Below are 16,715 nucleotides of genomic sequence, written 5' to 3' on the forward strand. Positions count from 1 at the left end.
TAAACTAGGGCTAGGAGGTGATGAAAACTGTAAGTCTGTAGGACCCCAGCCTCATTTGCTACAGAAGCTGTAAAGGGAGCTGTGAATGCGGCAGGGGTTGCAGGAAGAGAAAGAATGGTCTCTGGTTAAGGAAGTTGAATGCCACCCTAGAGAACTGGATTCTATCCCTACCTCTGCCACAAAGTTCCTATGCAATGCTGGGCAAGACACTTTTCACATGTGACTGCTAACTGTTTGTTCTTCATTTTATGGGGGCTCACACTAAGGTGTAATTACAGCACAGGTAGGCATAGCCATGCTAGCATTAATCTAGCTAGCATGGGTAACAACTGTAGTGAAGAGATGGTGGCATAGACATCATACTGAACACATACCCAGCGGGTGTGTACTGAGGTGGTTAACCTGCGCTGAAGCCCATGCCACCATGTCTTCATTACTATTATGACCTGCTCTAGCAAAGGTGTGCCTACCTGTCCAACAACTACACCTTAATTCCCAGTGTAGATGTACCCTAAGACACTTGGGGTCAGATCTGCAGAAGTGCTGAGCACACAAAACAACACAGTGGGAGCTGTAGTTTGAACATACAAAGTGCTATAAAAACCCTAAGTACTCTAGAAAATCAAACCCTATATGCCTTACATTGGACATCCAAAATTAGTGGGTACAGTGGTCTGTATGCCTCAGTGCCCCCTCTCTAAAGATAATACCACCTCCACATCTCACAATGGTATGGGGAAAATAAATTCATTAACATTTGTAAAGTACTCACTTATTACTGTGTTGAGCACCATGAAAGCACCCAGGAGGAAAACTAAGGTTACTTGCTTGTAACGGGAATTCTTCAAGATGCATTCAGTATATTGACACTCTTGGGATGCGCTGACCCATTGCAGCTAGGATGGTGGAGGCGCCTCACCCCTCGCATCCTGTCACTAGTGCTCATGCGAGTCAGGCAGCATGGCTATAGGAGTGCCTTCCAAATGCTAATGCGAACTGCCAAGTACTGATACAATTAGAATTGTGTGTAAAGCGGGGAAGGTGCACGGGGAATGGGAATATGCAGAGTGCATCTCAAAGAATTCTGGTTACTAGTCAAAAAGAAAAGGAGTACTTGTGGCACCTTAGAGACTAACAAATTTATTTGAGCATAAGCTTTCGTGAGCTACAGCTCACTTCATCGGATGCGAAAGCTTATGCTCAAATAAATTTGTTAGTCTCTAAGGTGCCACAAGTACTCCTTTTCTCTTTGCGAATACAGACTAACACGGCTGCTACTCTGAAACCGGTTACCAGTCAGTATCCTCCATTTCTTCTTCAAGTGCCCTTTGCAGATGTCCACTCTTAGGACAGCTTGGTGAGCAGTACCTCAGCAAGGATGGACAGAGCCCTAACTGAATGGTGGCTGAAGTACCACCCTGCCAAAATGAGCATCGGGCCAGGATTCTAAATCTAGTGCACAGTGAGAGGTAAAATGTGAATTGTTCTCCATGTAGTGACATTGCAAGCCTCAGAAAGGGGAATGTGCTTGAAAAATGCTATAGATACAGCCATTGCCCTTGTATTATGAGCTCTAAGAGGAGCTGGAGGGGAAAGCAAAGCTGCCCTATAACATTCCTCCATACAAAATTTGACCCCTCAAGATAATGATTGAGCTGAAATGGTCCTACACATCGAAGAACTGGTATAAGAGAGAAACAACTTAGGACAAGATCTGAAGTCCTTAGTTCTATCCAGGTGATATGAGAGAAATCATTTTGTGTCTAAAGAATGTAATCCAATGTCTCCCTGGCTTATATGGGTTTTGGGGGAAAATACTGGTGAGTTTATGATTGATTTACATGGAAATCGGAAACAATGTTTGGAATAAATTTAGGATGTGGCCTAAGGACCGCCTTGTCCTTTTGAAACATAGTATTGGGGTGGGGGGGGGATCTGCCATTACTACATGCAGCCCTTTAATGCTTCTAGTGGATGTGAGTGCTTTGCTTTGGTTAGAACTTTGGGAATTAAAGGGAATGGGGGAAATGCACACGAGATCCATTCCCCAGTTTAGAGAAATGCGTCTATCAGAGATTGACTGTCTGTCCTTACTCATGAGCAGAAAAGAGGGCAGTTTGCACTGAGTCTGGTGGCAAACAGGCCTATAGGTGGGAATCCCCAATGTCTGAAGATAATAACCTCAATTGATGAATTCTCTAGAGATGTTATGAATAGATACTGAGGCAATCTGCTAACTCATGTTCTCTACAACATGTAAAGAAATGGGATAAAAATTTTAATGTATGCACCAATACCATAGCTCCATCATTTCATTGCATAGGTGGGTTGAATGAGTCCCTTCTTGTTTGTTCACATAATAAACTACATTCATGTTGTTCATGGCAATCTGGATAGGTGTTTTGCATATCTGTGGGAGAAATGCTCTGAGAGCCAAACAGATTGCCCGCAGCTCCCATATATTTATGTCTAACCAGAATTCTTTGAGACTCCAAAGACCCTTTACTACCTGAGAGTGAAGTTGTGCACCTCTGCCTATCTTGGCTGCATCCATGGTTACTATTAACTTTGGATGAGGTGGGTTGGATAATACTCCATTGAGCACTCTCTGCGGATATATCCACCATGTTCGAGAATGAAGAATTTCATGCAATATTGTAATTCTCTTCAGCCTACTGTCTGGACTAGTTTCAGAGTAGCAGCCGTGTTAGTCTGTCTGATGAAGTGAGCTGTAGCTCACGAAAGCTTATGCTCTAATAAATTTGTTAGTCTCTACGGTGCCACAAGTACTCCTTTTCTGTCTGGACTAGGACTGAAATTCTTCAGAATCCAGTGCTGAAGTGACCTCCTTCTGAGACCGGCACAGGGGTTACATGTGTCATCCATATCAGGAGTCCCAGTAGCTTCAGGAAAAACCCTGTCATTTGAGCCAGCTGTATTGTCAGTGAAGGTATCGAATTGGTTATTTTCAAAAGCCTCTCTCCCGAAGAAAGGTCCTTCCTTTAACAGAACTGAAGATTGTCCCTAAGAAGGGACTCTTGAGATGAAATGAGAAGTGACTTTTTCTTGTTTATGATGAGACCCAGGGTTCTGAATAGACAACAAGTGTTCTGAATGGCTGCCTCTTATTCTTCTTTGTGTTAGCCCGTCAGCAACCAATTGGCCAAATATGGGAAGACAGAAATGTCTTGCATTCTTAGCTGCGCCACTACTGGAACTCAACATTTGTTAAATACTCTGGGTGCAGTGGAGAGACTGAAAAGTAAGATTCTGTATTGAAAGTGGTGTAAACCAGGGACAAAACATAAGTACTTTTGGTGAGATGGTCTTATGGTAATACGGAAATATGCCTCTTTGAGGTCAAGAGCAGTAAGTCAATCGAGAGTAGACAAGGAGTGAATTATTAGACCCAGGGAAGGAATCCTGAACTGAAACTTCCTAATATATTTGTTTAGATCCCAGAGATCTAAAATCGCTCTGAAGTCTCTGTTCTTTTGGGAGATTAGGGCATGTCTACACTTAAAATGCTGCATCAGCACAGCGGCACCGCTCTCCCCTGCTATCAGTTTATAGCATCTTTCTTAAAGCTCTAGAGCTTCACTGATGCAGCTGTACCACTGTAGAACTTTAATGAAGACACTTTAAGCAGACGGGAGAGAGCTCTCCTGTCCGCCCCCCGAGAGTTGGTAGCTATGTGGGTGAGGGAAGGTCTCCCGCCGACCTAGCGCTCTACATGGGGGGTTAGATCAGTATAAGTACGTCACTCAGGAGTGTGGATGTAGTTATACCAATATAGGTCGGTAGTGTAGATCAGACCTTAGAAAGTAATGGGAGTAGAACCCCTTGTTTCTGGAAGTCACGGGAACTCATTCTATAGCTCCCACGTTCAGAAGAACTTGTACCTCTATCCATAATAGTCTCTCCTGGGAGAGGTTCCTGGAGAGGGAGGGGGTGGGAGGTTGTATGCATAGGTGCTGAACAATTTTTTTGGGGGGGAGGGAGGGCTGAAAGCAATTAAACCAAACTGTAAACCCTGTATGTGATAGAAACCACTTGAAGCCAGGGGGTGCTGCTGCACCCCCAGCATTCCTAGTTCCAGCAGCTATGGTTGTATGGAGGGAGTGATCTGGATTGGATGGTATAACCTTCTTTTATCATATACAAAACCCATCTGTCTGAAGTGATAGTTGTCCAAGCATTGTAAAATTGGGCCAGCTGGTCTCCAAACTGATTTACTGAAATTGGTTTGAGGCTCTTGACTAACATGTCAAACCTGAGGCCTGACATGTGGTAAAGTAAATGTGGCTGAAGGATTCTGTGTACACATCTGAGGTTTGAAGGGTTTCTTCCTGTTACATGTCTGAATATATTTGTTGCTGATGATGCTGCTGATGTTATGGTTCCTCTGATAAGAGGCAGATGAAAAAGGTGGTATGTACTGCCCGCGATATCTGAACACCAGAGTAGAAGATCGTCTTCTGAAAGGTGGCATGAGCCCTAGAGAACTAGCTGTAGACAGAGTCTCCTTCAGTTTACCCAGTGTGTAATCAGTCTTTACAATAAATAAGCCACCTCCTTCGAAAGGTAAATCTTCTATTTTGGCCCTGGTATCCAATGGGAGAGAAGATGAACATAACCAAGCATGTCTATGAAGAGATATTGCCATTGTCAGTGATCTACAGGCAATATCAGGCACATCGAACAATGCCCTAAGGGCATGTGTGGTTACATTTTGGCTTTCATTAATCATGGCTGATGTTAACTTCCTTTGATCCTTTGGTATATGTTCGGTGAATAGAGCCATCTTCTCCCATAATGAAAATTGATATCTAACCGTCAACACTTGGTAGTTGGATATACATATATTTAAGGATGCAGAAGAAAATTATTTTCTACCCAAATAATCTAATTGTCTGCCTTCTTTATCCATTCGGTAGAAAATCTTGATTTTTGAAGAGTAGCTGCTATGACCAAGGAGTTTGGTTGAGAATGTACATGAAAATAAGAGAGCCCCTCCTGTGGGATTTGATACAATTTATCAGCCTTTTTGGAAACTGGTTGGCATGAAGATGGCTTGGACCAAAGGGTCTGTGCTATTTCCCATAACATTTCTAATGTGGGCAAGGAGACTTCAGGTTTCATTGTCAATTCTAAGATACCAAATACAAGATGTGAAGTCTCCTTTAAAGTTACTGATGGTAAATTCAGGGTCGATGCCATCCTTTCCATCTATTTGTGAAACTGAATTGCATCCTCAGAGGGAAACAAGGCTCTTGGTACTCCCTCATTCTCATCAGGAGATGAACTGCTCTGCACCTCTCCTAAGTCATAAGGAAACATCCTGGCAAGTCCCTCTTGATATTCCTCTTCTGAGGTTACTTGCTCTTCTGCAGCAGAGGAACACTGCAATGGTCTTGGATGTAGGGCTCACAGATCTGGACATCTCTTTTCTTTGAATGCGGTGTTCCGGTCCTGAGAGACCAGTCTCCCAGCATGCAAAGAAAAATGAGGAATTGGCCACTATGGCCATAGCATTCACAGAGGCACAGGGTAGTCCTGCCAACTTTTCCAGTATCATAGTCTATGAAGGCTACCCAGGGAGTTTGGGCTCTCTCCTTGTCAGAACAATTTTTCAGTGAAAAGAAGGTCCAGTCAGTACCTGTTCTGGATCTGGTTCTAGCTTTCAACTCAGATCTGATCCTGGCTCCGACACTGAAGCCATTGATTAAACCTATGGCATAAGAACCCTAAAAAGAGAGGGCAGGAAATGATCTTCCCTGGTGACCCTGCAAAGCTCTTGTCACAGATCTGGATGACTCTTTGGATCCAGCAGTAGACAGAGCTGACTCCAGTCTCCTGCTATTACTGCTTGATCCTTTTGAGCTCTCGGATCCTGTAGGCTTTGCAGCTAGCCCATCCTTTTACAGAAGGACCTGCCATCTATTCTGTCTGTGGATGTTGTGACTGAACCAGAGCAGTGGGGTACATGAGTCTGGTAGAAGGCAAATATACTGGCCACTCGATGAACAGTTTTCTGTTCCCTGAGTGACCAGAGCAGGGGCTGCACTAGAGCAATCAAGAACCTGCTAGAAACAATTAAGACAGGCAAGCTAATTAAGACACCTGGAGCCAATTAAGAACATGCTAGAATCAATTATGGCAGGCAGACTAATCAGGACACCTGGTTTAAAAAGGACCTCCCAGCAGTTAGGGGAGGGTGAGCAGGGAGTGAGAAGGTGTGCTGCTGGAGGACTGAGGAGTACAAGCGTGATCAGCCTTCAGGAGGAAGATCCTGCAGTAAGGGTAAAGAAGGTGTTGGAAGGAGGCCATGGGAAAGTAGCCCAGGGAGTTGTAGCTGTCACACAGCTGTTATAAGAGACACTTGTAGACAGTTACAATCCACAGGGCCCTGGGCTGGAACCTGGAGTAGAGGGCAGTCCCACCATCCCCCTCAACTTCCTATTTGAGACAAGAGGAGGTGACCTGGACTGTGGGTCCCATCAGAGGGGAAGGTCCCTGGCCTATCCCCTGACCCACTAGGTGGGTCAGCAGAGACTGCGGGGATTGTTCTCCTCCCTTTCTCCATGCTGGCCAGTGATGAGGTTAGCTGAGTGAACGGCAGGTTTAGAAGCTGTGTCTTTTCACCTTGATGTCTGTCATAGTTGGTAAGTAAACTGTTTGTTTTACTGTTATCTATTTCTAATCTATCTTTTAACAACTGTAATCTATACTAACTAACTACTAAAATACAACTTATTTTATATTTGTATTTTTATTAATTTTTGTTAGGCTACAGCACTAGCGACAGAGACAAACGGACAGAAAGGGATTCATGGCCTAATGCTACAGTGCTTGGAAGAAATTGAGATGGCAGCAGTGCCAGAGCCCTCTGACCATGTGGTAGGGACAGGAGGTGAGGGGTCAGGCATTTCTAACAAGTGCTGCGACTAGAAGGTTCTACCATCCTACCTCGGTGCAACCCAAGAGGGGAATGTGCAGAGGACACTCCAAGAAGAACTGATATTTCTGTATTAATTGACAGATGAGGTTAGAAATACTGAGTAGCTACCTATTGTCCATCCTGTGCACTGAATGAGGCAAGAATCCTATGGAAAAAATAGCATGTGATCACATAATTAAAGACTCTATCATAACGCACGTGCACGATGGGGGCCAAATGAGTACTGCATGGGCAAACGTAATGTGGCATTTCCTAACTTAGCTTCCGAGGGCTTGAATTTGAAACATTTATGTTCTTTTTTTTGTAGTAACATCAGTGATAGTAATATAATAAACTGCTCCTTACCCCTCTCACACTGTGGGCCAGTGAACCCGTAGACACAAGCACAGCGGTTTGGTCCAATGCACCGACCTCCGTTCTGGCAGCCATTTTCACAGACAGCTATTCAGAAATAGAAGGATGGATGAGATTACACTAGACAGAGGTCAAACAAAGTGCAGCAGGAAATTCTGCTCTAAAGGAACAACCCATGGCGCAAGATGCGTGGCTGCTGCAGAATTTGAAGCATCCCATGTTTTATGTTTTCAGTTCAGGGATCTTCCCCAACACAGATCCAGAACAGAAAGGTAGGTTATTTTTTCTTCCTGCTTATAAGGAAATAAATTATAAGTGGACTGGAAACCAACAGCTCAGTCAACAGAGAGGTTTTTCTGGGTGCTAGAATCTCAGTTAACACAGCTTAGCTCTGATCCAATAATGAAGGCGTACAAAATTAAAAATTGTGAAAAGGGAAATCTTTTGCTAGACATGCTCAAATCTAGCAAAATGGTGCATCTCAGAAATCAAGTGAGAGGGAGAAAAGTGATTATTAGGGATGTTGATTTGCAGTCAACTCACACAATTAACTCAAAAATTAATTGTGATAAAAAATTAATTGTGATTAATCGCAATTTTAATCACACCGTTAAACAACAGAATACCAATTGAAATGTATTAAATATTTTTGGACGTTTTTCTACATTATCAAATAGAATACGAAGTGTACAGTGCTCACTTTATATTGCACGGTACAAATGATAAACAAAAGAAATAGTATTTTTAAATTCACCTCATACAATACCATAATGCAATCTCTTTATTGTGAAAGTGCAACTTACAAATGCAGATTTTTTTTTGGTTACATAACTGCACTCAAACAAAACAATGTAAAACTTTAGAGCCTACAAATCCACTCAGTCCTACTTCTTCAGCCAATCACTGAGAGAAACAAGCTTGTTTACATTTACGGGAGATAATTCTGCCCACTTCTTATTTAAAATGTCACCAGCAAGTGAGAACAGGCATTCACATGGGACTTTTGTAGCCAGCATTGTGAAGTATCTACATGCCAGATATACTAAACATTCATATGCCCCTTCATGCTTTGGCCACCATTCCAGAGGACATGCTCCCATGCTGATGACGCTCGTTAAAAAAAATGGGTTAACTAAATTTGTGACTGAACTCCTTGGGGGAGACTAGTATGTCTCCTGCTCTGTTTTACCTGCATTCTGCCATATATTTCATGTTATAGCAGATTCAGATGACGACCCAGCATGTATTGTTTGTTTTAAGAACACTTTCATAGCAGATTTGACAAAACGCAAAGAAGGTACCAATGTGAGATTTCTAAAGATAGCTACAGCACTGACCCAAGGTTTAAGAATCTGAAGTGCCTTCCAAAATCTGAAATGGATGAGATGTGGAGCATGCTTTCAGAAGTCTTAAAAGAGCAACTCTCCAATGCGGAAACCACAGAACCTGAACCACCAAAAAAGAAAATGAACCTTCTGCTGGTGGCATCTCACTCAGATGATGAAAGTGAACATGCATTGGTCTGCACTACTCTAGATCGCTATCGAGCAGAAACGTCATCAGTATGGACGCATGTCCCCCTAGAACGGTGGTTGAAGCATGAAGGGACATGTGAATCTATCGCATCTGGCACATAAATATTTTGCAACGCTGGCTACAACAGTGCCATGTGAACACCTGTTCTCACTTTCAGGTGGCATTGTGAACAAGAAGCGGGCAGCATTATCTCCTGAAAATGTCGTCAAACTTGTTTGTCTGAGTGACTAGCTGAACAAAAAGTAGGACTGAGTGGACTTGTAGGCTCTAAAGTTTTACGTTTTATTTTTGAATGCAGTTTTTTTGTACATAATTCTGCATTTATAAGTTCAACTTTAATGATAAAGAGATTGTATTACAGTATTTGTATGAGGTGAATTGAAAAATACTATTTCTTGTTTTTTATAGCACAAATATTTGCAATCAAAAATGAATATGAAGTGAGCACTGTACACTTTGTATTCTGTGTTGTAATTGAAATCAATATATTTGAAAATATAGTAAACATCAAAAAATATTCAAATGGTATTCTATTATTGTTTAACAGTGCGATTAATTGCACAATTTTTAATCACTTGACAACCATAGGAAGACCAGGGATCTTTCTCACACACCTGCAGTGAAGAACCAGGGACAAGCCTGACTGGATTTCAGTGACACTAGCAGCAAATTGATATAATGATCTGTAACATTAAAAGAGCAAAAAGAAAAAGGAGTACTTGTGGCACCTGAGAGACTAACATTTATTAGAGCATAAGCTTTCGTGAGCTACAGCTCACTTCATCGGATGCATTTTCCGATGAAGTGAGCTGTAGCTCACGAAAACTTATGCTCTAATAAATTTGTTAGTCTCTCAGGTGCCACAAGTACTCCTTTTTCTTTTTGCAAATACAGACTAACACGGCTGCTACTCTGAAACCTGTCATTAAAAGAGCAGCTGACTACCTGAGTGGAAAATTGTGAATCCCAAGGAAAAACAGTGGGCAAAACCTGGCGTAATGGGATGTGTCCCTTTAGAACAGTAGCGATTCTACAAGGTGATGTTGGGAGGTTCACAACATGATTATAAAAGAAAAACAATTTTCTGAGATACCACTTGACAGCAGGTGCACAGTGCCAAATAGTCAGCGCTGTCTGCCTCCCTACCAGAGTGAAACAACCACCTTTGACTGCTTTCAAAAATGGCGACCTTCAGGTCGGAAGTGAACTCTGCAGATGCACCTCAGAACTCTGGGTCTGCACTGATCAAGGACAGTGAGTGAGGTGCAGAGAAGGGACGGGAACGTTAAAGGAACTTTTGGTTGCTGGACTGAAGAACCTGAGTGAAAAGGACACTGCCCAACTTACTGGGGGTTGGGTCTGTTGCTCATGGTTTATGTTTATGAACCCTGTTTGCGGCGTTTTCCCAAATTAATGCTGAGTTACTTCCCTCCTTTTACTAAAAGTGTGTGTGTGTGTGGTGGGGGTTGGGGGTGTTTCTACACTCAGATTGTGCTTGTGAGAGGGGCCAAGGGCTTGGTGTGTAATTGTCAGAGGTCACTGGGTGGGGGCTCGAGACGGTTTTGTGTTGTATTGTTGAAGAGGAACCCCATAGATACTGAACCTGGCCCTTGTGGCTGCCACTTGGACTAGCAGAAGGGTTATAGTTGGTTTGACATGATGTATTCTTGACAAATCCATGCTGTTACTTTTCACTTTATTATCTTCTAGGTCTTTGAAAATGGATTGCTTAATTATTTGCTCCATTATCTTTCCAGCTGATTGGTCTGTAATTCTCCAGGTTGTCTTTATTTCCCTTTTCATAGATTGGCACTATATTTGCCCTTTTCCAGTCTTCTGGAATCTCTCCCGTCTTCCATGACTTTTCAAAGATAATTGCTAATGGCTCAGATATCTCCTCAGTCAGCTCCTTGAGTATTCTAGCATGTGTTTCATCAGACCCTGGTGACTTGAAGACATCTAACTTGTCTAAGTAATTTTTAACTTGTTCTTTCCCTATTTTAACCTCTCATCCTACCTCATTTTCACTGGCCTTCACTGTGTTAGACATCCAATCACTATTAACCTTTTTGGTGAAAACTGAAACAAACTCATTTAGCACTTCTGACATTTCCATATTTTTTATTATTGTTCCTCCCCCCACACACCCATTGAACAACAGGCCTACTCTGTCCTTGGTCTTCCTCTTGCATCTAATATATTTGTAGAATGTTTGTTTGTTTTTCTTGTTACTGTTTATGTCTCTAGCTAGTTTAATCCCCTTTTTCTGCTTTGGCCTTTCTAATTTTGTCCCTACATACTTGTGTTATTTGTTTATAATTTATGTGTTTTGTAATTTGACCTAGTTTCCACTTTTCGTAGGACTCTCGTTTGAGTTTCAGATCATTGGTTAAGCCAGGGTGGTCTCTTGCCAAACTTTCCATTTTTCCTACTCAGTGTGATAGTTTGCTCTTGTGCCCTTAATAATGTCTCTTTGGAAAACTGCCAACTCTCCTGAAGAGTTTAAGGCCAGAAGAGACCACCAGATCATCCTGTTTGGCCTCCTGTATATCAGAAACCACCAACCCCACCCTGCCCCCACACACTGAAGCCAACAAGTGAAATAAGACCAAGATGTTACAGCCCACTGCAGACTAGACTGTTATGTGCCACAGGCAGAGACTAGGAGGGAGTGAAATGCTCCAAAGAGTGGGTGATTCCACCAGAGGCAGGGAAATCACACCTACCTCTGCCTGCCACTTGGGGGCAGAACTTGACCAAGGGCATATAATAGGCCACTGTGTCATAGCAATAAGAAAGTTGATGGGTGGAAACCAATCTGACTCACCTGTGTGTTAGTACTGGTGAAACAGATATTAGAGTTATAAGAATGTGTTCAGTGTTTAGACTTTAAGAAATGCTTATAGGATGCTGCATGTATTGATTTTACCTATAATATCTGCACCCCATGTTACAAGGTAACATTTAAGTGTTTGCTCTGTAACAATAAAAATGTTAGCTAAGAACTGTAAACCTCCCAGTCAGGAGAGAAGTATTACCAACTGTGAAATGCTAGTTTACCACACAAGGTGTCATCTCCTGCCCAACAAAAGGAGGACACCAGGCAAGCTATTGTGAAACATCAGAGCATAAAAGACTTTGTTGGTTGCTTCCCCCACACCAATGAAGAGGAGAGATGCACAAGCCCTTGTTCCATCACAGCTTGAACATGTCAGAAGGACACAAAAATCCCTGTCAAGGAAGAGTTATCACTGTGCTGCTTGGAATTCAGAGAGGGCAATATTTCTAAGCATAAGCAAGGGATCCCCAAGCTGCTTGGCTTGGGTTAGCTTTAAAGGACATATAGTGCTTGCATATTATAGCAGTGTCTATAATTTTTGGAACCTAAGACTGAATCTCATTTGTGTGTGTTTGTCTGTTTTAACCTTGTAAATAACTCATTTATTTTTCTTAGTTAATAAATCTTTCATTAGTGTTATAGGACTGGCTACAAGAGTTGTATTTGGTCTGAGACCTGGGGCAAATGACTGCTCCTTTGGGACTGGGAGTAACCTGAATATTTTTGTGATTTTTGGTGTACAGGACCATCTATCACAAAGTGAAGCTTGCCTGCATGGCAAGATAGTCCCCAGTGCCCATGGGGACTGTCTGTGACTCCATGGTAAGGCTGTTACAGGGCTTTAGGAATGTATACCTGTTACTTGGTTGATGAAATTGAAGCTGTTCCAGCTAGTAGTAGGCATTGTCACTGTCTGCAGGGTTACCAATGGAAGAGCTATTCACCGAGCCTCCTGAATGCAGCACTGCCATTAACACAAAGGCCCCAGGGACAAATAACCCAGAGAGGGACAAACAGGTACTCACGTTGCCCACAGTAAGTTCCAGTGTATCCTTTCTGGCAGAGGCAGGATTCCTCATTGCAGCTTCCCCCATTCATGCACCTGACATTGCAGGTTTGGACTGTGGAGGAAAGCAGGAAAACTTGATGAGAGGCCACCTTCTCTCTGTGAAGTTGCAAACCACTCCACCAGGCAAACAGGGACCTTGCACCCTCACAGGTGGTGCTGCTTTGTAATGTGACATCAGCTCAGGGTAGAATCAAAGACAAATGCCCAGCTCCCAGTAAATTCAATGGAAAGACTCCCATTGACTTCCCATTGGATCTGAGCCTACAGGGTTAGTCATTAATGCCTTGGATAGCTACTGAGGATATTCTATAGACTGACTATCTCTGGGTTTCTTACACCAGTAAATCCTATTGTCTGCCTTTTTTCTATACACTCGGGGTGCTATTTTTATTCTCGTTGTACATGTCCACAATGAACTGATGAGTTGGGAAAAGCAAGAAAGCTATGGCCAATCCTTCCCCAGAGTGAGATGCCTCTTTTGTCTAGGCTATCTCATGGGGGCAGCTCAGGACTGATGCCTGAAAAGGGCCTGAGCCTCAGCTGGAGGAAGTAGGCATCATTCCCAAGATGTCAATATAATCCATCCAAGGATCTGGCCCGGTAGATTTTCCTCAGATTTGTCTTGCCCTTCTACAGCCTCATAGGAGTCATTGTTTGGAAATGTTTCAGAGTAGCAGCCGTATTAGTCTGTATTCGCAAAAAGAAAAGGAGCACTTGTGGCACCTTAGAGACTAACAAATTTATTTGAGCATAAGCTTTCGTGAGCTACAGCTCACTTCATCGGATGCGTTTGGAAATATTGCCCAAGAATTATCCCAGCTGTTTCTGCTTTAAGTTTAATTCCATGCCTCTTAGTTCCACACAGCCTGGTATATTCCTGACCAACTCCTCTCTCTTTTCGGCATCCATTAACCTCGGTGGTTGTACAGACATTTTATTCTGTCCTGCTTATCACTGTCCTCCTTCGGCAATGCATGGTTTGCACCCAAGGCTTCCTACACCACAAAGCAGCCAGAACTCCAACAAACATAGAAGCGAGACCCACGTTAAGAGTACGTCCCCTTCTTTTAAGAGCAAGTTTCGGGGGTGGATTTCTTGGAAAATATGTATATGTCTCCTTGTGCTATAACAGGGGTGGCCAATCTGTGGCTCCAGAGCCACATGTGGCTCTTCAGAAGTTAATATGCGCTTCCTTGTACAGGCACCAACTCTGGGGCTGGAGCTACAGGCACCAAATTTCCAATGTGCTGGGGGGTCCTCACTGCTCAACCCCTGGCTCTGCCACAGGCCCTGCCCCCATTCCACCCCTTCCCGCCCCCTCTTCTGAGCCTGCCGTGCCCTCGCTCCTCCCCCCCAGAGCCTCTTGCATGCCACGAAACCGCTGATTGGGAGGTGCGGGGAGGCACTGATCGGCAGGGTTTCTGGTGGGTCGGAGGCACTGGGAGTGGGGGGGATGGGGGAGCTGACAGGGGAACTGCTGACATATTACTGTGGCTCTTTGGCAATGTATGCTGGTAAATTCTGGCTCTTTCTCAGGCTCAGGTTGGCCACCCCTGTGCTATAAACTACCATGCAACCTAAACTCTGCACACATTCAAGGAGATGTATGTTAAAAACTGTTCTCTTTTTTCCTAAGCAATCCAAAAGATAAATCACATCTTAAAAGGAGGACGCATACTTTTAACATGTGTCCATACAAGGCCCTGTTGTCCATACAAAAGGGAGTTGTAACAAGGCTGAACTTCCCAGACACATCTCTGAGAGTGGTTGCCATGGCTCTGCCTTCTCACTGCACATGAGACAGCAGCTACAAACAGACTGGGGGAAGCGCATGCTACACGTCTGCCCAACGGGTAGTAGGAGCTGTGAGTGAGCATGCACAGCCAGATGCATTGCACATGCTGCTGCTACCTTGGGCAGGCACAGTGCCTCCTGGCACCACTACCTCTGTGGTGCCCACCCCATTCCCCTACCTGCCCACACTGCTCTCCCTGCACAGGCCTCAACAGCTCCCACATTTTGCATCTTTCCTGTTGGAGTGCATCCCTTCAAATACTTAGGAGCTCCAGGAATAGGAGAGGGACTCCTGGGAAGCCTGAAGGAGTGAGGGATGGCACTGGAGAGCTGAGGACTTTGTGTCTGAAGAGCTTAGCATATTTGCTCTGTATTTATTTCATGCATTTCTAGGGAACCACTTACACTGAGTGCTGCAGCTCATGCTGCTTATCTGTGGCCAGAGACCACGCCCAATTTAGATAAAGGCTTAAGCAATAAACTCACTAAGATTGGGGCTTCAAAATCACTGCCCAGACTGTCAGACACTTGCTAGTCTCTACTGAAAATGGCGTTGGTTCCAAAGTTTTTTTGTCCTCCAGTCCATGAGCTGAATTGATCTAGCCTCACTGTGCTTATTTACTTCAGCTAAACCACACTGGGAAAGCAGCTGTGTGAATGCTATCTCCAAGGGCTGCACAATGGCACTGCAGAGAGATCTGGCCACCTACACATGCCAGTTCCTGTCAGCCCCTTTCTCTTAATTTGTAGCTTCCTGCACTCCATACCCACCACTGACAGCTCCTGGAACAAGGGGGCTTTTATAGTGATGGGTAGGGCCCTCCCATGAAAAACACTTTATGACCATGAAACCTGGCATAAGTACTTTTTGTGTACTTTTACCCTATACTAAGATGGCATAGTGAGGCTAGACCCTTATTATACTATCTATACCATAAAGTAAAAGAATACAAAAGTCAACAGCGTTTCTCAGACTGCGGGCCCCGAGCCAAAAGGGGGGTCACAAGCCTATTGTGTGTGGGGGGGTCACGATATTCCCACTTCTGTGCAGCTGTTAACGGTGGCGCTTATCTTCAAAGCTGGGTGGCTGGAGAGTGGTGGCTGCTGGCCGGGTGCTTAGGTCTGAAGGCAGCGCCACTGCCAGCAGCAGTGCACAAGTAAGGGCAGCAGGATATGAACACATCCAGGAAATTTTATTCCACCCCTCTCTCAATAACTTCAGCAGTTTAGCAGGAGCTTCAGAAGAAGGCTGGATGCTAGGGCTACTAGAATTCTTTGAGGGGGTCAACAAGTAAGTGGACATGGAGGATCCAGTGGATATATTGTACTTAGATTTTCAGAAAGCTTTTGATAAGGTCCCTCACCAAAAGCTCTTAAGCAAAGTAAGCTGTCATGGGATAAGAGGGAAGGTCCTCTCATTGATTAGCACATGGTGGCCGGTGACCCAGCCACTGGGGGAGGCTAGACCCCGGCTCCTCTCCTTGTGCCCAAGCTCCCACCCCTCCCCTCCCCTTCTGCCCCTTCTCCCCCTCCCCCTTTGTCACTTCCCTCTTTGCCCCCTTCCCTACAGAAGCCCAGAGCACCCGCACCGTGGCCCCCAGCCCCAGCGTCGGGCAGCCGGGGGGCAAGGCCCCAGGCCCAGAGCTTTGGGCAGCCGGGCAACGTGGCTGCAGCGCCCCCAGCCCTGGTGCACCCAGGGTCAGTGCTCCCAACCCCAGTGCACTGGGCAGAGCGGCCCCAGCACCAACTGCCCTGAATCCCTGCAGGAGGCAGGTCAGCCAGCCTGGGCCAGCCAGAACAGATTTGGTGTTTAGATGCTGCATGTAATTATTAGAACTGGGAGCAGAGCTCTGGGAAATGCAGGAGGAGGCCTTGCCTGGGGGCTGAGCATAGGTGTGGTCACACTAAGCTGTTTGGGGAAGCACAGCCTCCCTCTGCCTACAATACCTGCTGCCCAGGGATCAGCAATTAGTTAAAATATAGAAAACAAAGGGTAGGAATAAATGGTCAGTTTTCAGGATAGAGAAAGGTAAATAGTGATGTCCCCAGGGGTCTGTTCTGGGACCAATCCTATTCAACATATTCATAAAGGATCTGGAAAAAAGGTAAAGAGCGAGGTGGCAAAATTTGCAGATGATACAAAACTACTGAAGATAGTTAAG

The 16,715-nt window shown here is 44.4% G+C and overlaps 1 protein-coding gene across 1 annotated transcript in view; it reads right to left on the bottom strand.

Annotated features, from left to right (window-relative positions):
- Positions 1 to 16,715, bottom strand: part of FBN3 (fibrillin 3) — a 285,607-nt gene that overhangs the window by 190,386 nt on the left and 78,506 nt on the right. Inside the window, exons 5-6 of the mRNA XM_038384214.2 lie at positions 12,716 to 12,811; positions 7,307 to 7,402 (exon numbers count right to left, since the gene is read on the bottom strand). Coding sequence (XP_038240142.1) covers positions 7,307 to 7,402; positions 12,716 to 12,811 — 192 coding nt within the window. The remainder of the gene's footprint in view (positions 1 to 7,306; positions 7,403 to 12,715; positions 12,812 to 16,715) is intronic.

Source organism: Dermochelys coriacea, chromosome 25 (assembly GCF_009764565.3).
Source record: "Dermochelys coriacea isolate rDerCor1 chromosome 25, rDerCor1.pri.v4, whole genome shotgun sequence".
Classification (NCBI taxonomy): domain Eukaryota; kingdom Metazoa; phylum Chordata; order Testudines; family Dermochelyidae; genus Dermochelys; species Dermochelys coriacea.